At 41.1% G+C, this 21,924-nt stretch overlaps 1 protein-coding gene across 4 annotated transcripts in view; it reads right to left on the bottom strand.

The window, feature by feature from the left end:
• The window catches only part of DNAH5 (dynein axonemal heavy chain 5), a 362,294-nt gene that overhangs the window by 150,901 nt on the left and 189,469 nt on the right, over positions 1–21,924 (bottom strand). For all 4 annotated transcript variants that reach the window (XM_032279092.1, XM_032279095.1, XM_032279094.1 and 1 more), the window contains 7 exons: positions 20,608–20,764; positions 17,452–17,664; positions 16,536–16,760; positions 14,969–15,141; positions 6,118–6,296; positions 5,529–5,716; positions 5,002–5,196 (listed from right to left, as the gene is read on the bottom strand). In XM_032279092.1, the coding sequence (XP_032134983.1) occupies positions 5,002–5,196; positions 5,529–5,716; positions 6,118–6,296; positions 14,969–15,141; positions 16,536–16,760; positions 17,452–17,664; positions 20,608–20,764 (1,330 nt within the window). The remainder of the gene's footprint in view (positions 1–5,001; positions 5,197–5,528; positions 5,717–6,117; positions 6,297–14,968; positions 15,142–16,535; positions 16,761–17,451; positions 17,665–20,607; positions 20,765–21,924) is intronic.

The following is a 21,924-nucleotide window of genomic DNA, read 5'->3' as shown; positions in this document are numbered from 1 at the left end:
TATTGAAAGAATGGGCCAGGCACAGTGGCTCACACCTGTAATCCCAGCATTTTGGGGGACCAAAGTGGATCACGTAAGGCCGGGAGTCCAAGATCAGCCTGGCCAACGTGACAAAACCACATCTCTACCAGAAAATTACAAATATTGACTGAGCATGGTATTGTGTATCTGTGATTCTAGCTACTCAGGAGGCTGAGACATGAGAACTGCTTAAACCCAAGAAGCAGAGGTTGCAGTGAGCCAAGATGTGAGATGAGAGACCTGCACTCCAGCCTGGGCAATAGAGAAAGACTCTGTCTCACCAAAAAAAAAGAAATGTTAAAAGCATGGTCTCAAAGAGACATCTACATATTCATAGCAGCACCATTCAACCTAAACATCCATTGACAGATGAGTGGATAAACAAAAGTGGCATAAACATATAACAGAATATTATTTCACCATAAAAAGGAAGGATATCCTGTCACATGCTACAATATGAATGAAACTTACATTACACTAAGTAAAATATGGCAGTCACAAGGAAACAAATATTATATGATTTCATTTATAGGAGGTATTGGAAATAGTCAAATTCATAAAAACAGAAAATAGAACGATGCTTACCAGGAGCTAAGGGAGGAGAAAAAGAGAAGTTTTTGTTTAGTGGACAGAGAGTTTCAGTTTTTCAAGATGAAAAAGTTACAGAAATGTATTTCACAACATTGTGAATATACTTAATACTACTGAACTGTGCATTTACAAATGGTTAAGATGGTAAATTTAATTTTATATGCTTTTACCACAATTTAAAAAAAGCTGTATGGGGGAAAAAAACCACAGTTATCCACTAAGGTAATTGGGAGCAATATGTCTTACTTAATACTAGTCATTGGAAGATGGAGCACATAAAAATATTCAAATTCAGTTTCCACCCTCAGGGAATTTAAATTCTAATAAAGATAATAAAAAAGAAATGTGAATAAACTTGCATAAAAGTAACAATGACTTAAAAGTGTTGGTGAGTAAAATTAATCATGGAAAACTTCCTATCAGAGTTGGACTCAGTTAAATCTGTGGGTATGAAGAGAGAGTCACAGAATGTTCACCAAGAGATCAGTATGGGTCCAATTATTTTGCACACATTGACTTATTACATTTCACAATGACGTTGTGAACATGGGTGGTAGGAGTGAGGGAAGTAGTGAAGTGTTAGTGAAGATGAGAGCAGGAGCCAGAGATGGGGGAAGTTTCTTCCATTCAAGAAACAGCACGGAAAAAAATATTTATTTGAAAGATAAGTGATATGGTTTCGCTGTGTCCCCACCCAAATCTCATCCTGAATTGTAGTTTTCATAATCCCCACGTGTTGTGGGAGGGACCAGGTGCAGGTAACTGAACCATGTAGGCAGTTACCCTCATGCTGTTCTCGCAATAGTGAGTCCTCACAAGATCTGATGGTTTCGTAAGGGGCTTTTCCCCACCTTTGCTCAGCACCTCTCTTTCCTGATGTCATGTGAAGAAGAACATGTTTGCTTCCCATTTTGCCATGATTGTAACTTTTCTGAGGCATTCTCAGCTATGCTGAGCTGTGATTCGATTAAACCTCTTTCCTTTATAAATTACCCAGTCTCAGGTATGTCTTTATTAGCAGCATGAGAACAGATTAACATAGTAAATTGATACCACATACAGTAGGGTGCCACTATAAAGATCCTGAAAAGGTGGAAGTGACTTTGGAACTGGGTAACAGGCAGAGAGTTTGGAACAGTTTGGATGGCTCAGAAGATGATAGGAAAATGGGAAAACGTTTGGAACTTCCTCGAGACTTGAAAGGCTCAGAAGACAGGAAGATATGAAAAAGTTTGCAACTTCCTAAAGACTTGTTAAATGACTTTGAGCAAAACACTGAGAGTTATGTGGAAAATGAAATCCAGCTGAGGTGGTCTCAGGTGGAGATGGGGAACTTGTTGAAAACTGGAGTGTTGCTATACAAAGAGACTGGAGGCATTTTGCCCCTGCCCCAGAGATCTGTGGAGCTTTGAGATTGAGAGAAATGATTTAGGGTATCTGGAAGAAGAAATTTCTAAGTGGCAAAGCTTTCAAGAAGAAGCAGAGCATACATGTTTAAAATTTGCAGCCTAATGATGCAGTGGAAAAGATAACCCCATTGTCTGGGGAGAAATTCAAGCTAGCTGAGAAATTTGCACAAGTAATGAGGATTCAAATGTTAATCACCAAGACAATTGAGAAAATATCTCCAGGGCATTTCAGAGATCTTCAAGGCAGCCCCTGTCATAACAGGCCCAGAGCTCAAGGAGGAAAAATGGTTTCATGGACCAGGTCCAGGGTCCCCCTGCTCTGTGAAGGCATGGGATTTGGTGCCCTACATCCCAGTCACTCCAGTTGTGGCTAAAAGAGGCCAACATGTAGCTCAGGCCATTGCTTCAGAGGGTGCAAGCCCCAAGCTTTGGCAGCTTCTACATGGTGTTGGGCCTGCAGGTGTACAGAAGATAAGAATTGAGGTTTGGGAACCTCCACCTAGATTTCAGAGGATGTATGGAAACACCTAGATGTCCATGCAGAAGTTTGCTGCAGGGGTGAAGCCCTCATGGAGTACATCTGCTAGAGCAGTGCAGAAGGGAAATGTGGGATTGGAGCCCCCACAAAGAGTCCCCACTGCGATACTGCCTAGTGGAGCTGTGAGAAAAGGGCCACCATCCTCCAGACCCCAGAATGGTAGATTCACTGACAGCTTGTACTGTGCTCTTAGAAAGCTGCAGACACTCAACATCAGGCCACGAATGCAGCATGAAAGTACCCTGCAAAGCCAGAGGAGTGGAGCTGCCCAAGGCTTTAGGAGCCCATCTCTTACATCAGCATGACCCAGATGTGAGACATGGAGTCAAAGCAGATCATTTTGGAAATTTAAGGTTTAATTATTGCCCCATTGGATTTTGACTTGCGTGGGGTCTGTAGCCCCTTTTTTTGGCCAATTTATCCCATTTGGAACAGGTGTATTTATCCAATGCCTGTAACCCCACTGTATGTAGGAAGTAACTAACTTGCTTTTGATTTTACAAGCTCATAGACAGAAAGGACTTGCCTGTCTCAGATGAGACTTTGGAATTAGGCATTTAAGTTAATGCTGGAATGAGTTGACTTTGGAGGACTGTTGGAAGGGCATGACTTATTGTGAATTGTGAAGACATGAGACCTTGGAGGGGCCGGGGCAGAATGATATGATTTCGTTGTGTTCCCACCCAAATGTCATCCTGAACTGTAGTTCCCATAATCCCCACATGTCATTGGAGGGACCCAGTGAGAGTTAATTTAATAATGGGATGGTTACCCTCATGCTGCTTTCATGACAGTGAGTTCTCATGAAATCTGATGGTTTTATATGGGGTTTTTCCCCCTCTTCACTTGGCGCTTCTCCTTCCTGCCACCATGTGAAGAGGATGTGTTTGCTTCCCCTTCCACCATGATTGTAAGTTTCCTAAGGCCCTCCCAGCCATGCTGAAGTGTGATTCAATTAAACCTCTTTCCTTTATAAATACCCAGTCTCAGGTATGTGTTTATGAGCAGCATGAGAACAGACTAATACAATAAGAATGAGTGAGTAAGGGCTCAAATAAGCAAAAGAAACCAAGAATGTTAAAGGCAAAATGTTAGGGTCAGACAAACCAGAAAGGGCTCAATGGCCAGAGCCAGAAGAATCTGTGTATGTCTGGACACTCACAGGGAAAGAACTTTTGAGTGTGAATGTAATTAGGTTGAATCCATGGGTGTAAACGAGTAATATAGATTCAAAGAAGTTTGAAATGGATTTCTGAGTGATGAGATGGAGCAAAGGTTATATATGTTAGGAAATGTTACTCATGTTATAATCTTATGTTTATTGCACTGTGTCATTTTTAGCACATATTTTTACTAATTTTTACTGATATATAGTAGAAAATTGTGGCATGAAACCCACCTCCTGGTGGTCATTCTTTATATGAGAGTAGGCAAGACCTGTGATTTGCTTCTTCTAACTAATAGAATACAGCAGAGACAACAGGTTGTATGTGATTATGTGTGTGTGATTATGTGGTCACATTAGATTATACTGTAGCACTCGTTTTGCTGAAACCACTTTCCTTGCTGACTTTGAATGGTCATTTTGGGGAATCCCATATAGCAAGAAACTATGCACAGCCTGTAGGAACTGAGGAGGTCTCCAGCAAATAGCCAACAAGAAATTGAAGCCCTCAGTCTTACACCCTCAACTACCAGAATTCTACTAACAACATGAATGAGCTCAGAAGTAGACTGCACCCATTCGAGCATCAGATGAAACCACAGTCCCAGCCAACACTTGATTGTAGCCTTGTTAGACATAAACCGCAGGACTCACTTCAGCTAACTCCTGACACACAGACACCATGTAGTAATAAATGTACACTATTACAAGACACAAAATTGTGTTATGATTGTTACATGACTGTTATGCAGCAATAGATAACCAATGCAGAAGTATATGTTTAATTCCATGACTTTTGACTATTAAACAAACCTCATGATGCCTGAACCTGCTACCCTAAGCAGTAGAGAAAACTAGCAAAAAGATTGCAACATATAAACCAGACAGTTAGCAAAGCTTAGTCAAATACTCAATTGGGCTTAGAATTGAGAAGAATAAATCATTGAGAGGTTCCTAAAAATCATGAAAATAAATAACACATATGACAATGAATCTATAAATGATATAAACAGCCAATGTTAATATCCATAAATCTTTGGCTCTTAAATCAGTGTAGATGATATTCACTTTATTTCTATGCTATAAATATTAATTTATTTAAATGTACTTCTTAATAAAACTATGCATATAAAATTTTTGTAGTAATCACCTTTCTTCCTAGTATGAATAAAATCCTTTGTCAACAAGCCCAGTCTAGAATTTCTCAAAAAGAGAACATTCTGCTGGATGGAAAAATGAAACATGCCTAAGTGCGTAAGACCTCCAGGATGGCATACCTGCTTAGAAAGCTGCTCCTCACACAGTTTGTAAAGTGTGAAAAACTTCCTGGCCAAAACAACATTGTCAATGAAGCCGCAACTAGCCAACTTCACCCTTATGATAATCTGACGGTCAGGGACCATCATGGCCACCGAGCGGAAATTAATCTTCAAGTTTTCAGGGAGTTCCTGCCGTCCAGCATAGCCAGGATTCTACACAGAAAATACAACCCAAGGATGAATGATACAATCAACCCCACGTCAGCATGATATTAAAAGATTCATTACGTACACATGACAAATCTGGAATGACAACCAGAAAACTCATTTACATTGAGTAATGTAAAAACTCATTCTCCTTTTACCTGGACAGTCTGTCATGAGTTATTCATATGATCTTTGCTTAACCCCATAGGCTTTTGAACAGGAGGTAACGTTACAATCCCAATTTCCATTCAGGAAAATAGAGGGCAGATGACCAGAGAGATGCCTGAAAACTGTGATAAGAAGACTGAAATTCAGTAGCTTTTCTAGCAGCTCCTTACCATGGTTAAGAAAAGCCCAAATTCAGGGTTCATAGTCACATTATCTCCATCAGTAAAAATAAAAGACTTTTTGCGCTCCTTTTTACATGTCAGAATAATAGAAATTTGCTGGGCTGCAACCGAGAGAACTGGTAGATCGATACGGTTAAACTCATCAAAACAGCCCCAGGATCCAGACTGTGCCAGTCCTTAGAAAGGAAATTAAACCAAAAAAAAAAAATCCAATTAGTAAATAATTTGGGAAAACCAAGAAAAAGGATATTATGTAGCTGCCAAAATGCACCAGGTGTAAGTTCATTCAAAAGTAAAGTGGAACAAATAGATCTATGTACGCCTCAGGTGACTCAAAGCAGCTCACAATTTGGCACTTTACCTGTAAACACCCAACCTGCAGTGATAAAGGAACATCTAAAAAAAGGCAGGAGATAGTAACACTTGGTCCACACACCTGGCAAGATTGAAGATTTTCCAAAAAATTTTACAAAGTTGAAAAAGATTCTAAAATGTGGCCAATTGTTGAAAACAAATTTTAGCAAAATATTCCACCTTGGCTGAAATTTCTCATCAAATAAAAAAATATAACCCATACCTTTAAAAATCCGTCCAAGTCCTCGGAAATCCATTTGGTCTGAACAGTTGAAAACCACAACATATTTCCCAAGGCATCGCCCCATGTCCTTCGTGGTTTCTGTTTTGCCTGTGCCTGCAGGTCCAGCAGGAGCTCCCCCCATGCTCATTCCCAGAGCCTGAGCCAGCGTGATGTAACATCTGCAAGGGTAGAAACATCCCTAGAACCAGCCCTCAGGCACTTGGAAATACTTCTGAGACATCCTAATGGCATGAAACCCACACAAGATTTAAAAACAGGCTATTGTCCCTACCTAACATTTCCCATACTACATCCTAAAACACAGTTATCCTTATCAATGTTAACATATGTTGAGGAAAAGGAGGGGGTAGTCTATGATCAAATATGTTTAAAAACACCTTAAAGGTTAAACAGGCTTCCTTACTGCTTCATTATTCAGGCTTTCTTATCATAATATACAGAGAGGATCTCCAGGTATAAAAATAATACATTGCATTTCCAAAATGTATTTGGCAACTTTTTCGCAAAAATCTATCCCCATCAAAAAAAATAATAATAATATTCTGTTAAACAGATCTGAATCCTTTCAAATAGATTAATCATCATTTGAATTTAAAAGTTGGCCATTAATGTGGTTGGTATTTAAAACACATATTGCTAAATAATCCCATCTTGAATCTATTTCTGTGAGCATCTCCTAAACTTGCACACAATTTCACAGCATCTTACCAGATGAGATTAACAAATAAAACATTTGGTGAGAGAATACAAGGATGCCTGCAAAGGAAATGTTTAACCTGATAACTTGCAGACGAATTACTTGTTAGCCAGCACCCCCTGGTGTTACCAAAGGAGACAAATTATAAAGTAGTGCCGTGTAGCGTTTTCTTATGGCCAAACTATAAAGCATTCATCTGGACTTGAAAAAGATTTCCAAGGAAATGAAATGACTATCCAGCTTGAGCAGTGGAAATGAAAACTGACCAAACCAGCTGGGTGTAGTTCCAGGTTCTCAATTTTATTGGAATCAAGTGCCATAAAGGCAAGTAAATGACTCAAACCTGAATGTATGCAAAGCCTCGATACAGAGAAGACCTGGGCATGAAATCAGGAGGATGCCTGCTCTCACTTTGATTCTGCCTTTTAGCCCCAGGTCTTACTTCCCCTGTTGCACTTTTGCCATCCCTCCCAGAGCAGTGTCTGTAACAGCAACAGACACCACGTGTGCTCCACATACATCATCTTGTTTCATCTCCAGAGAACCCCAGAAAGAAGCTACTGTTCCTTTCCCCCCTATACAGAGTTGAGGGGAAAGGCTCACAGAGATTGAGCGACTTTTCTTAGGCTGTGGCACGAGAGCTGAGACTTCGGCCAGCCTGTCTGGTGACAAGCCAAGTCCTCTCGCTTCCCAGCTCTAGGACGAGCCCACCCTATCTGGGAAATAAAAATAACTAATGGGCACTAGGCTTAATACCTGGGCGACGAAATAATCTGTACAACAAACCCTCATGACACAAGTTTACCTATGTAACAACCCTGCGCTTGTACCCCTGAACTTAAAAATTAAAAGCTGAAAAAAAAGAATAAATACTAAACAAAAAAAAAGGAAATACATCTCCATCAACTCTGATCACTCGGCTGCTCTGTTATGCAGACCCTCGTTACAACAAAGATCAGTGGGTTTATGTTGAAACTGAAGAAGCGGCAAGTTGCTTCAAAAAGATTGATCCTATTGACATGAAAAGCAGGCGGGCATGCCTGGTGACTTCTCCCTGACTCGGCCACGTGGGGCTTCAGACCCACTGCTACACTGGTGCCCAAACTGCCTTTTGGTGACAAGCACGGATCCGTCACAGCGTCTCCCTGTGTGTCTAGAGAGTTCTACATGTGGGTGTACCTCCTTCCTTCCCTCCCTTCTCTGCTTTCCCTTCTAGTCTATCTATTGGCTATTTTCAAAACTATTTCCATTCATGAGCAGAGTTTGAACTTTGTGTTGTAGTTGCCTGTGGTCAACTCCACTTAGTTTTCTACCTTCCAATTAAACTGCTATAAACTCTCTGCAGTCAGGAGCTAGGTCTGGTTCACGCTTGTACCCTCAACTGCCTGCCTAACCCCTGGCATCTTGTAGTATAATTTGTTGAATAAATGACTTGTGCTGATTCAGCCATACATTCCCATCTGGTCTTTCCTGCCCTAACAACTACAGGAATTAGAACGGGACTCTGATGTCAAATAAAAAGCCACCAACCTCATGACCCAGGGCACATTAACACTCGAACTAACCAAATCTATCACTAGCGTTTGTCTTAAGTATTCATAGCACTGCTGGTGCGTTTTGTCACATGTAAACCGGGAGTGGTTTCAACTCCAATTGGTTCTAAACTGCTGAAAAGTTTCCTAAGAATCAATGGTATGTGCATCAGCAGGGTATATTTCTTCCTTGAGAACTTGGTTTAGTTACAGGCTCTTTGATTATAAGATATGCTTCAGGAGAAACCAAAGGAAAGGTTGCTAAAGAATGTGTTATCATAGGCCAGGCACAGTGGCTCACGCCTGTAATCCCAGCACTTTGAGAGGCTGAAGCACGCGGATCACTTGAGGTCAGGAGTTCAAGACAAGCCTAGCCAACATGGTGAAATCCCATGTCTACTAAAAATACAAAAATTAGCTGGGCGTGGTGGCACGTGCCTGTAATTCCAGCTACTCGGGAGGCTGAGGCAGGAGAATCACTTGAACCCGGGGGGCGGAGGTTGCAGTGAGCCAGGATCATGCCACTGCAGTCCAGCCTGGGCGACAGAGTGACTGAGACTCCATGAGACTCCATCCCTCCCAGAAAAAAAGTGTTATCAGCAATTATGACAAGCAACAGTGATAGCAAGAATAATAATAATAAACATTTGCTCTGTGTCACACCCTGTGCTGGGTACTTACATTACCTCTAGTCCACACAATGATTCCAAACCAAGGGAATCAGGGAGGTTAGGGGTCTTGGTCAAGGCCACACAGCTGCTAGGGCAGTGCCGAGTGGTCCACACTCAGGCAAAACTCACAGAAGCCATGAGAATGTCAGAGAAAGGTATGAGTCCCATCTACATTTCTTATCAAGCAGACAGGATGCCTCCATCAACCCTCAATTTCCTCCACCCTCTGTCTTAAGTGACAGCAGCAGTCAGGGCAACTCTAGTCTTCATTAAAAACACTGAGTTTTTGGAGAAAAGTGCTCTTTGTTATTATATTATAATGGCTATTTTATCATCTGAAATGTCTGCAACTCTGTCCACGTGGCGTTGAGTTTCCCAGAATCCAGGGAGCTGCCACAGCTGTTGAATTCACAGGTCAGTCAGCAAAGGGCTGACAACATGTCAGTGCCTCCAGCATTTGGCATTTTTAAAGTATTAATTCCAATGAAGAGCTTTCTCTTGCAAAAGGGAAGCAAATCTTGCAGTGGAAGCTCAGTAACTAGCAAAAATTAATAACTCACTTCCCACATGATCAAGTTGGTTAAAGAAAAATAAACAAGTGGGCATTTAGGGTGAAATAGACAAACGAACTTCAGAATCCCTTCACTGGCGTGCTTAAAAGTACTTGCTTTGCTTTTAAAGTTCTTAGGTTTTTTGACATAAAAAGATATACAAGATAATGAGCACAGTGGAAGAATGAGGTTGCAGAAAAGACTATAAACTATGGTACCTATATGTGAAACTGTAAAAGGATTTTGATATCTAAGCCTCCAGTTTTCAGAGGGATAGAACACTGCTGATCATTTTGAAAAATAGAAAAGTTTCCCTCCCACACATTCTACTTCACATTCTTCTGTACCATTTAACTTTTTCACCATTAAGATGTAATTTTGGAAATAATCATTTCTTTCATTTATTCAAGAACTATTTATTTAGCACCTGTTATGTGACAGAACAATTCTAGCGAACAAATCACATGACGCCCATTCACCAAGGATCTTACGTTCTAAAAAAGAAAATAGATTAATTAAAAATAAGAAACAGGGAAAATAAAGCTGAGTAAGAGGGTTAGGGATTTGGAGATCATGAGAGGTTAGAAGGCCCTCCGAGGTGACCCTCTAGCAGAGGCCTAAAGGAAGAAGGAAGCAAGCCATGCCACTATTGAAGGAAGAGGGTTCCACGCCAAGCATATAACAAGTCCTAGGGCCCTGAGGCAAGACTGTGCTGCAGCTGCGCAAACAGCAGGTGGCCAGAGCTGAGTGAGAATAGAGAAGCAAAGAAGAAGCAGAGGCCAGATTGTACCAGGCCTCGCAGGCCCACAGGAGGACGCTGGCTTTTCCTTTGCATGAGATGGAACCATCGGGGAAGTTCTGGGGCAAAGGATCTGACTTACATTCTGGTGTGTGAACTGAGAAAAGACTGTACAGGGACAACAGCAGAGGCAGGGAAGCCAGTAATCACTATCATATTCTCACAACATTATCACAATGATCCAGGTCAGAGACTGCAGTGGGCTGGATAAGAGTAGTAATGATACCTATAATCCCAGCACTCTGGGAGGCCAAGGAGGGCAGATCACCTGAGGTCAGGAGTTCAAGAACAGCCTGGCCAACCTGGTGAAACCCCATCTGTACTAATAATAGAAAAATTAGCCAGGCGTGGTGGCTCGCGCCTGTAGTCCAAGCTACTCAGGAGGCTGAACAGGAGAATCACTTGGACCTGAGAGGTTGCAGTGAGTGGAGACTGCACCACTGTGCTCCAGCCTGGGAGAGAGAGTGAGACTCTGTCTCAAAAACAACAACAAAAAAAGAGTAGTAATGATATAGAAGTGATTAAGGAATAATCGTAGGCAGATAGAGAGGGTAAAGGGAGTTCTCAGCAGGTTCTTTTAATAAAACAGAATTATTCTTTTAATAAGAATAATAATAAGCTTTTTAATAAAAACAGCTCCCAAAATATTACTTTTCTAACAGAAAAGTGGCTTAAAGAGCCAGGCTAGCAAGCTTTGACATGCAAATGCTGGTGATTAGAAACAGTTCACCCAGGATGGCAATTCCCGCCCTCTTCTCCCTGTCACAAACATCATGGCCACCTCCAGAAAACTCCACTTGTGCAGGACATCATGGCGACCTGCATTTGCATATTAAAGAGCTAGGGTGGAAGGGCCAGTTTTTTCCAAAGACTGCATAAATGATACACCTGGTCAAACCAATACCCTAAGCCCTATGCAAATCAGACACAGCCTCCTCCAGCCTCCTAATGTAACCGACTGTTTTCTGCCCCACATGGGGTTTTTCTCTCTCCACTCGGAGCCCCCCTCCCTCTGTTTCTGTACGGGGGAGCGTTTTCCTTCTTTCTTGCCTATTAAACTTTGCATTCCTTGAAACCACTCCACGTGTGTCCATGTCCAATCCACAAAACAAAGGACCCTGATGTTTCTTCCAGTCATTGGAGTTGTATCAGTAACGACAAAGGGGTGAAAATGGTCACATTCTCGATGTAGCCTGAAAGCAGGGATGACCAGATTGTTGGTAGATTGGATAGTGAGGTGAGAAGGAAGGAAAGGCTTCAAGGTTACTACAGGGAGTGCTGGACTGCCCATCTGGAAGGTGATGTATTCACAGGCTTCCGGGTTTAGGACATGGACATCTTTTGGGGGGCCATTATTCTGAATATCACACTTCCTTCCACAATCTGATAAAATGGAATGGTCACTTGCTAGCATGAAGAAGACGAAGATGACAGGAGGGCACTTTTGTGAGGCTGACCAAACACACTAAGGTTAAATACCCTGTAATATCCAAGTGGACATGTCATGTAGGTAGATACGTGTGTCTGGAGTTCGGGAAAGAAACCCTGGCTTGAGGCAGAGATTAGGATTTTTGAAGCCAAGTGGGGTCACCTAAGGAATGAGTAGAAGTGGAGAAGAGAAGAGCCTAGTAGTTCTATGTTTAGAGGTCAGAAAGATGAAGAGGAACCAGTAGGAACAGGTGCAAAAGGACAACCAGACCATTAGGAGGAACCAGGTGAGTGCCGTGTCCTGGAAACCATGTGATGGAAGTGTATCAAAAAGGAGAGAATGATAACTGCATCCATGCAGCTGAATGTTCAAGAAACACAAGATCCAGGAATGACCACTGGATTTAGCAACAGGTCTGAGTGACTTTCAGAAGAGCTGTTCTATTAGAGTGATGGGAAAAGTATGACAAAATAATGGTCCCCCAAAGATGCCCACATTCTAACCCCTGCAACCTGTAAACATCTTACCTCCCACAGCCAAAGGGACTTTGTGGATGTCATTAATGTTAATGACCTTCAGAAGGAGGGATTATGTTGGATAATAAAGTGGACTCAACCTAATCTCATGAGTCCTTAGAAGCAGAAGAGATAGGCAGAAGAGTGGGTCAGAGACACAAGACAGAAGAAGGAGGGGAGATTCAAAGAATGAAAGGCACCTGACCCACCATTGCTGGCTTTGAAGATGAGGGAAGGAGTTAGGGTCAGGGAACGTGGCAGCCTTCAGAGGCTAGAACAGCCCTGAGCTGACTTAAGACAATGGGGACCTCGGTCCTATGACCAGGAGGAAAGGTCTTCTGCCAACAACCTGGAAAAGCAGGAAACAGAACTCAGTCTCAAGGAAGAAACACAGCCCTGCAGCACCTGATTTTAGTTCTGTGAGATCGCATCAGACTTCTGCTAGACAGAACTACAAAAAGAACACATTTGTGTTGTTTAAGGTTTTAAATTTGTGGCAATTTGTTATGGCAGAAATAGAAAATTAACACTGAGAGCCTGAATGAAGTGAGCTCAAGAAAAACCAGGCGGAGAGAAACTGCTTTTGAGGGGTTTTGAAGGGAGCATGGAAGTGGGAAGGAAACCGGGCCAATCACGGTAGGGCTTGCTGTGTGGAGGCAATCACAACATGTCTGTGTGTTGATTAAAAAAAAGTGAAAAATGGATGATGCTCCCAGAGAGGAAAACCTGGGGTCAGTGGGCATGTTGGCTTTGGACAACAGCATGGACCATCCATTCAAAGAATCTGGAGAGAACGGGCTGCATGAGAACAGACACCCAGGTTAAGGCACATGGTGATGGAGATAAGTACATCTGTCTTCTCAATAAAACAGGAAACAAGCACACACCTGTAATCCCAGCACTTTGGGAGGCCAAGGCAGGCAGGTCACCTGAGGCGAGGAGTTCGAGACCAGCCTGGCCAACATGGTGAAATCCTGTCTCTATTAAAAATACAAAAATCAGCCAGGTGTGGTAGCACACGCCTGTAATCCCAGCTACTCGGGCATCTGAGGCAGGAGAATCGACTTGAACCCAGGAGGTAAAGGTTGCAGTGAGCCAAGATTGATTGTACCACTGTGCTCCAACCTGGGTGACAAAGCAAGACTCCACCTCAAAAACAAACAGGAAACAAGGCCTTGGGTGGAGACAGAGGAAGACAAGGGAGTGCTGGAGGCTTGAAAGGCAGGAGACATAAAATAATCACATAAGCATTTCATGAAAAATTCCTACTTCGGAAATCCAGTTTTTAACGCACATTACTTCTAATTGAAAAATCATCATTGTAGATAATTATGCAGCACAATGTAATATTATGTTATATGAATAAAATATGGAATGATTAATGCAAGGCGTTTGACCATAACAAGCATTCAGTATATCCCTGAAGCAAAAATATACAATGTAGTTGATACCACAAAGTTCAAATTAGACTAACCAAATCACAGAATATTAGCCCTGCAAGCACCCTTGGAGAAAACACAGCTCAGGGGTCCTCAACCCCCAGGCCACAGACCAGTATTGGAGCTGAATGAGGACAGAGTATTGGTCGGTGGCCTGTTAGGAACCTGGCCACACAGCAGGAGATGGGCAGCAGGCAAGTGGGTGGAGCTTCATCGGTATTTACAGCCACTCCCCATGGCTCACACGACTGCCTGAGCTCTGCCTCCTGTCCCATCAGCGGCAGTATTAGATTCTCATAGGAGCGCAACTTTTATCATGAACCCTCTTGTGAACTGTGCATGCAAGGGATCTAGGGTGGTCGCTCCTCACAAGAATCCAGTGCCTGATGATTTGTTACCATCTCTCATCGCCCCCAGATGGGACTATCCAGTAGCAGAAAAACACGCTCAGGGCTCCTACTGATTCTACATTATGGTGAATTGTATAATTAGTTCATTATCTATTACAATGTAACAATAGAAATAAAGTGCACAGTAAATGGAATGTGCTTGAATCATCCCAAATCCATCACCCACCCTCTGCTCCATAGAAAAATTGTCTCCCACGAAGCCAGTCCCCGGTACCAGAAAGGTTGGGGACTGCACCCTGACTTAGCTCATCTTACAAATGAGGAGACTGAGTCTAGGGCGGTTGCAGTGGCAGGTATCACAAACACAACTGGTAAATTACAGGCAGAGGGAAAAGTTAACACTCTGGAGGCCTGGCCAGTAGCCTCTCCCACTTTTACCTGCACTGATACTCAATTTCCTTCCTGCTTTAAAAAAAAAAAATAAAACTTAATTGTCTCTCAGTAAGAACAAGATACTCAAGCAGCCCCCAAGGCCCACCATGATTTGCACCTGAGAACACACAGCAATTCATTCCTTTTCTTGCCCATCCGCATCCACATGTAGTTTATACATTTAAACTCTGCCTCTACAAGATTGAAGGCAGAAGAAGCAAGGTCTGTGTCAGTCACAAACCTAAATCCCATGTGAAGACACAGGTGGAAAGCTAAAAATACTAAATTTCAAAGCTAAAAATACTAAATTTTAGTATAAAAGAGCTGATAAACCCTGAGAGACTTTAAGCAAAAATCCTCTGGGCAATTCGGAAGAATAAAAATGGAGGGGGGGTGGGGAGAAGGGTTCCATCACCTGTCTGTAAGTGGAGTTATGACAAGCCTGTCAGTGCAGCCTAAAAATTCATTCTGGTATATGAAAGCCACATCTGTGATGTGAATCATCATCTTGTCAGAATCTTCGTTAAAATAAAATCTGCACTGTTTCAGCCATTCAAAGTCCATAGGGCTCTTGACATGCATATGGCACTGAAATTCAAAAGGAGTATGTTAGAGCTGTGATGAGAATCACTCATTAAATATACACATTAGCATTCATGTAGATCATAAAGTGAAATAAATAAAACTCAAAGACGACCCAACTATTTCAGAGGTGTCAGCTACATCACCAGCTAACCCACTCATTTACTGATCGATAAAAAAAACTTTAGAAGATGGGAATAAGAAAACTCAAGAGAAACTCCTAATTATGGCCCTCCAATGTAAGTGGCTTTACATATTTTAATAATAAGATATTCATTTCTTAAATTTCACCCTTAAACGCCTAATGCCATAGTCCTAACCATGAAATATAATCCATGAAAAGCATGTTTTGGCATACAAAGACAGAACCAAACAATCTCATTAGGAAAAAGACATCCCTTAAGACTATAACAAAGTACAGTGTTGAGTTTTTTTAAGCCATTAATTACTTTTCCCAAGAATTACACTGGGCCAAAATTTCTAACATCTAAATGGCAGGTAATTTACTGGCAATCCTTTTGTCCAGATTTTTTAAGCAAAATTTTAAGCCACTTTCATCATTTTTCTTTGACAACTAAGAAGTCTAAAATTAGCCTGAGCCCTTTATTTCTCAGAGAGGCAAGTATTGTGCTTAGCTATTAAGACAGGAGGTTAGCACACAATAGCTTGGATGTGCTGCCTTTATTTCCATTACATCAAAATCGATCTTTCATAATCATTTTCACATAATGGGGTGAGACAAATCCAGAAAATTGTTATGAAAATAAGAGCTTTTTGCCTCTTATCGAATGTATTTTGTAGTAGAGGACAAATTTCATTTCTTTTTATTTCCCATTTTCTGTAGCTACAAAACTCTCTTCTTCCACCCTGTACTCTCTTTTCCCACCCTGTTCTCTCTTTAAAAGCAAAAATCTGTATGACACCTGAATGTCAGAAGCTATATTAGGAAAGACCATTTCCAATCAATGACACGAAATTTATCAAAACTTGTTAAGAATGTGATTTTTTAAAAGCCTTAAGGGAAGTCCTAAACAACTCTACTAAGCATTATTACTAATAATTTCTGTAGCAAGAAACTAGTGATCTTCAATTAACAGGTAAAAAGCAAAAAAAAAGATGTATAAAGGCTTCTCAGATATTACATGACAATTTTAACATTAAAAATCATCACATTAAAAATTTGTTTAATAAAGTCTAATTGCCTCAATATCATCAGAATATGACTGACATTCAGTTAAGACTGAGAACAAAGCTGACAACAAGCCCTGACTACGAACATGATTCTTTGCCAGAATTTAATCTTTTCCTTGAATTCAATCAAACTAGTTCTACTAGGTAAACACAGATGGTGTCTAAAATTTGTTTTTTTCTATACGCCACAGCATTTATAAAGAATTTACCAGGTCATCAAAGATGTCCCTTTGGTGCACATGGATAGTAATCAGAGTCTCATATTTCACTCGTTCTGTGGAACTCAGGTCCCTCGTGGTGATGTCTATCAGAGTATTGAGTAGCTCCAGAAAAGACTGATTCATTTTCTGCATGATTTTCTTATCAAACTTGGCATTTCTAAGGGCTTCCTCTGAATCCCGTGTCCATATCATTTGAATTCCTAATAATCCAACCTTATGGAAGTAAAAAAGCTTTATGAATTTGTATGACATATTTATGTATTTAAATAGAAATTACAACATGATCAATAATAGTGATTGTTATGCAAGTATAAAGCCATGATTACATCAACGTTGATGCCTTTTTTCATAGCCAATGGAAACTCTATTTCTTATCATTTTAAGTCATTTATGTGGAAGTCACATTTCTCCCTAGATAGATTTTAAGTTGCTTGCAGGCAAAGAATGTCTGAAACTTGCTTTACCCAAACTATCACGATGTTGAGACAGAGTGGATCCTCACCAAACTTTTACTGATCACAGTAACTAAGCAAACATTGTTTCCTGTATTTTAATACTGAAATCTATTTTTCATTTTTTTAGTATATTTTTTCATTTTTCAGTACATTTTCATGATTTTTGTACACTGTTACATCCAAGATTGAGTAGGGAAAAAACTGTTTTAAGTTAAAGACAATACATCAAAAGTATCTATAACCCAAATACACAATTAAGTCTATAAATATATGACCATATAATCTGTAGTTGAAATCTTTAAGATTATGCATATTTAATGGGTCCTTATGAAAATCTTAATACTGGTCTAGAGTTAAATTATAGCCATTTGTGAAGCTTACAATAGGTAATGTCTGAGATTTAAGATGACTATTTTATAAAACATACTTTTCAGTTTCAAAACACTGACCTGAGCAGGGAAGGATGAAAGAAATTCCATTAGTTGGAAATCTGCTTCTTGAATATTTGCAGCTGCCTGGCGAATTACAAGATGCAACGAGGACTGAGATTCTTCCAAGAGAGAATTAAGCCAAACTTCTACATTGCCCTCTGCCATGACAGGCTTATTCAGTTCAACCGTCTCACCCTCTCGAGAGGAAATTGACAGAATTCGATCATAGATCTATGTTAGAAACAAAAAAAAAAAAATAGCTATAGTCATATGAAAAGTAAAAACGAATTCTTGACTTGTCCTTCCCATAGAAAGTTCAGCTACAGATTATAAAACATTGTAAAAGGCAAAATACAAACTACTTCAAAACAATTTTTTTTTAAAGCCATGAAATCTAAAAGGCAATATGAAATCAATTCAGGTCTGGCGCGGTGGCTCACACCTGTAATCCCAGCACTCTGAGAGGCCAAGATGGTGGATCACCTGAGGTTAGGAGTTCAAGACCAGCCTCAGCAATATGGTGAAACCCCATCTCTACTAAAAATACAAAAATTAGTTGGGCGTGGTGGTGGGCACCTATAATCCCAGCTACTCGGGAGGCTGAGGCAGGAGAATCGCCTGAATCCAGGAGGCAGAGGTTGCAGTGAGCTGAGATCATGCCATTGCACTCCAGCCTGGGCAATAAGAGCGAGACTCCGTCTCAAAAAAAAAAAAAAGAAAGAAATCAATTCCAAATAAGCTATACTGTAAGGGGGGTAAATCTTCTAAAAGAAACATTTAATACAAATACTATGATTTTAAAAATCTCTAAAGGTTCCCAAATGAAATGAGGCTTCTGAAACCTAAAGTGTTATGCTAAGTCCTCCTTAGCTCGTAGGCAGAACTGATCTACCAAAAAGCTACTGGGGCTTTAGTCTCTGGGCCCCCACTTACACAGACCCTTTCCAAGGCCCTGAATATGAATTTGTATTTACAAACTTACAAGATTTAGCACACACACAACCAGACTCAGCCCCTGATTATAGAAAATTCATGGCAGGATCAACAAGAAAAAACAAAAACAACACGACCTTAAGAAGCGACTGCTAAGAACAAAGGCGAAAAGTCTGCGGGCATTTAATCAACAAAAGAGAGCTACCCTCTAAATAAGATACTTAAGACAACTTGAGACAGTGAGAAGCTTCGCTCTTGGACGATGAAGTTCTAGTGCTGTGGCAGAGGGTTTAAGCAAAACATCAGGAAGAATTTTCTGATGAATTTAGTCCCTTCTTTCAACCTCCACATCCAATAAAACAAGAAACATTGATTCTGAACCATTAAAATCCATCCTGTTTTCCTTCCTCTGTCCCCTCTAACAAAGCCTCGTTACAGCTGTTCAGTCTTTTTTATCCTGATTTTGCAATGCCTTCTTACATTGATGTCCTTGCCCCCTTTCATTCTGCCTCCTACACTGCCAGAGAATGTTTCAGAAACACAAATCAGGTCACTGTCCTGCTTAAAAGCCTCCCATGGCTTTTTAATCATGTTCGGGATGAAGCAGAATTCCATAATGGGATGCACTTGGCCTTTAAAATCTTGCCCATCCCCTTTCTCTCTTTGCTCATGGCTCCCTGCTGTGGGTTGAATTATGTCTCTCAAAAAAATATGCTGAAGTCCTAAGCCCTGGTACCTGCACATGTGACATTATTGGGGAATAGTTTTTGCAGATGTGATCAATTTAAGACATAGTCACCTCTAGCCTCCAGAACTTTGAGAGAATACATTTCTGTGGTTTTAAGCCACAGAAGCCCTCAGAAACTAATACCCTCCCTCACACACCCACGCTGCTGACAGCCTGGGCCGCCCCCGCTTCCAGGCGCCCACACTTCCCTTGCACCTGCTCTTCTTCTGTCCTGACCATACTTCCCCTCGTCACCTGCAAGGTTATAGTTCACTTACCTTCAAAAAGTCAGTGCAAATTTATATTCTCCTGCAGAAAGCCTTCCCTGACACCCCCATACACCCAGGTTAGGGCTCCCTGATGGTATTCTCACACTCTTTGTGCTTAATGCAGCACAACAATAATAATACAAGTTCAAATTTATTGATTCAGCTATTTGATTGTCCAGTTTCTCTAGAGTCTTATAGTACATACAACTGACTTCAGTGTTGATCATGATATATTCTTCCTGGGAATCCCAGACAGCATTGTGTCTGGCAGACAGCAAGGAGCTTGACCTTAACAACTGGCTTTTAATGGCTTCGAATGGAATAGCTCTGACACCCCCCTAACTGTACTCTGAAGGCAACTTGCCTACTCCCCTGTCTTCTCCCTGAGAGCACAAGTTCATGGAAGGTCAGTGTATTCCTAGTGTTAAGCATGACATCTGGAACATAGTAGTTGCTCAATAAATGTAACACTGCATGCTAGGATAAAAAAATGAATATTACTAGGGGTCTGTATGAAGCACAGAGGGAAACTGAATACAATATCAAGCAAGAAGGGTCACTTTACTAGGGAATTTGGGTGGAGGGATAGATTAGACAATATATTTCAGCAGCTGTGCAAGTGTAGTCTCTGTCAAGTTAAATGGCCTAATGTGAGTCCCAAGCAGCTTCAGGATTCTATGTGCACAGAATTATAAAAAACCTATTTTGATAAAGTATGACAAAAAAACTTTTGAAACCTGATTACAACAATCAAATCCATCCCAGCTACTTGGGAGGCTGAGGTAGGAGAATTGCTTGAACTGGGACCCGGGAGGCGGAGGTTGCAGTGAGCTGAGATCACACCACTGCACTCCAGCCTGGGCTACAGAGCAAGACTCCATCTCAAAAAACAAAAAAAATCAAACCCTGAGGGCAGTTCTGTTTAGTTAAGACATTATTTTATCAACAGTTGGTTTTCTATCTTGTTGGATTTTTGACTAGCTAACTTGGGGTGTAAAACCATGAATGCTACATAAAATGCATTCTTAATCCTAAGCTATCATTTTCTTAAATTTGAATCTACACTTTGGATAGTAAGCAGTTCTGAAGGTAAATGGCGCCCCAAGATTTGTTTTTAGTCATTAGCCAAGAGCTCGTGAACAGGGAAGCAACCCTTTTTATCAACCCGTTTTCAAAGAGCTACTTAAAAGCAGCGGAGGTTCCAAGAGACAGCGATCGTTGGCCTGCCATTAGAATTAGGTGAACCTTTTCATGGAACTTGACAGATTTGATGTTGTCAAACACGTTCAGCAAATGGGCCTGTATAGTGTGGGAGTCGGACGCCTGGCCCAGAATCTCTAGAAGGGCAGGATCTGAGACGAAGAAAAACCGAGGAAAGCACAGTCGTTTCTTCTCCAAGTACCTGAGAGGAGAGGAAAACAGAAACTTTTACAACCACGCAAAGCTGACCGTTCAAGGAATAAATTAACCTAGACGGGAAAAGGAGGGAAGGTTGTGGGATCTGTGACAATCAGATTTTGCCACATGACTTATCTCAATGTTTTCAATTTTTCAACTTTTTAAGAGTTTTTTCCCAAAATTGGTGGCAGAATTTCCTCATTTTTCACAAGTGTAATGTATACCTTTTGCTCAGTCTGGAAAAGCCTGCACATTTGTTGTAGAGAGTAAGATAAAACACACACAGGCAGGGTTTGCTTTTGGTTTGGGGCTTGGGTTTCCAAGCACAGCACTGTGTCCTCTAAAGGCTCCCTACAATACTTGAAATTGTGACTTAAAAGAGAATCCAACGAATTCATCATCCAAGCAGAGGCAAAACCCCACTGTGACGAGCTCCACGGAACAGCTGTGGCACTCGTCTCTGCCCCCAGGAGCTTCAAAATCCGCGGGATGTTCCGATGGCTGACCTGCTTCCAGCTAGGCTTTTGTGTCCACATTTGCTTTCTGTTACGGTCATTCCCAATGTGATGGAATGTGTAGTCTGTTATTTTCTTAACTATAGCTCTCTATCTTCATTTCCTAGTATATTTTGTTATAATTATGGTGATTTTAATTGTACTTCTTTTTGAAACTTCACCAGCTTAATTTTTATTTTTTTAATTTTTGCCCTTCCCTTATCATTTGTATTATTATTCATTTTGGCCTTTTTTCAACTTTCTTTTTAAAGACAGTCTCACTCTGTCACCCAGGCTGGAGTGCAGTGGCGCGATCTCGGCTCACTGCAGCCTCTGCTTCCCAGGTTCAAGTGATTCTCCTTATTCAGCCTCTGAAGTAGCTGAAACAACAGGCGTATGCCACCATGCCCGGCTAATTTTTGTACTTTTTTTTTTTAGGAGAGACGGGGTTTCACCATGTTGGCCAGGCTGGTCTTGAACTCATGACCACAAATGATCCATCTGCCTCAGCCTCAGAAAGTGCTGCAATTACAGGCATGAGCCACCACACCTGGCCTCAACTTTTATTTTAGGTTCAGGAATACATGTACAGGTTTGTGTATATAGGTAAACAGCATGTCTGGGGGGCGTTGGTGTACAGAATATTTCATCACCTAGGTAATAAGCATAG

The sequence above is a fragment of the Sapajus apella genome, unplaced genomic scaffold (genome assembly GCF_009761245.1).
Source record: "Sapajus apella isolate SASKATOON/1434 unplaced genomic scaffold, GSC_monkey_1.0 scaffold11, whole genome shotgun sequence".
NCBI lineage: Eukaryota > Metazoa > Chordata > Mammalia > Primates > Cebidae > Sapajus > Sapajus apella.
This window is presented reverse-complemented; position numbering and strand designations above follow the sequence as displayed.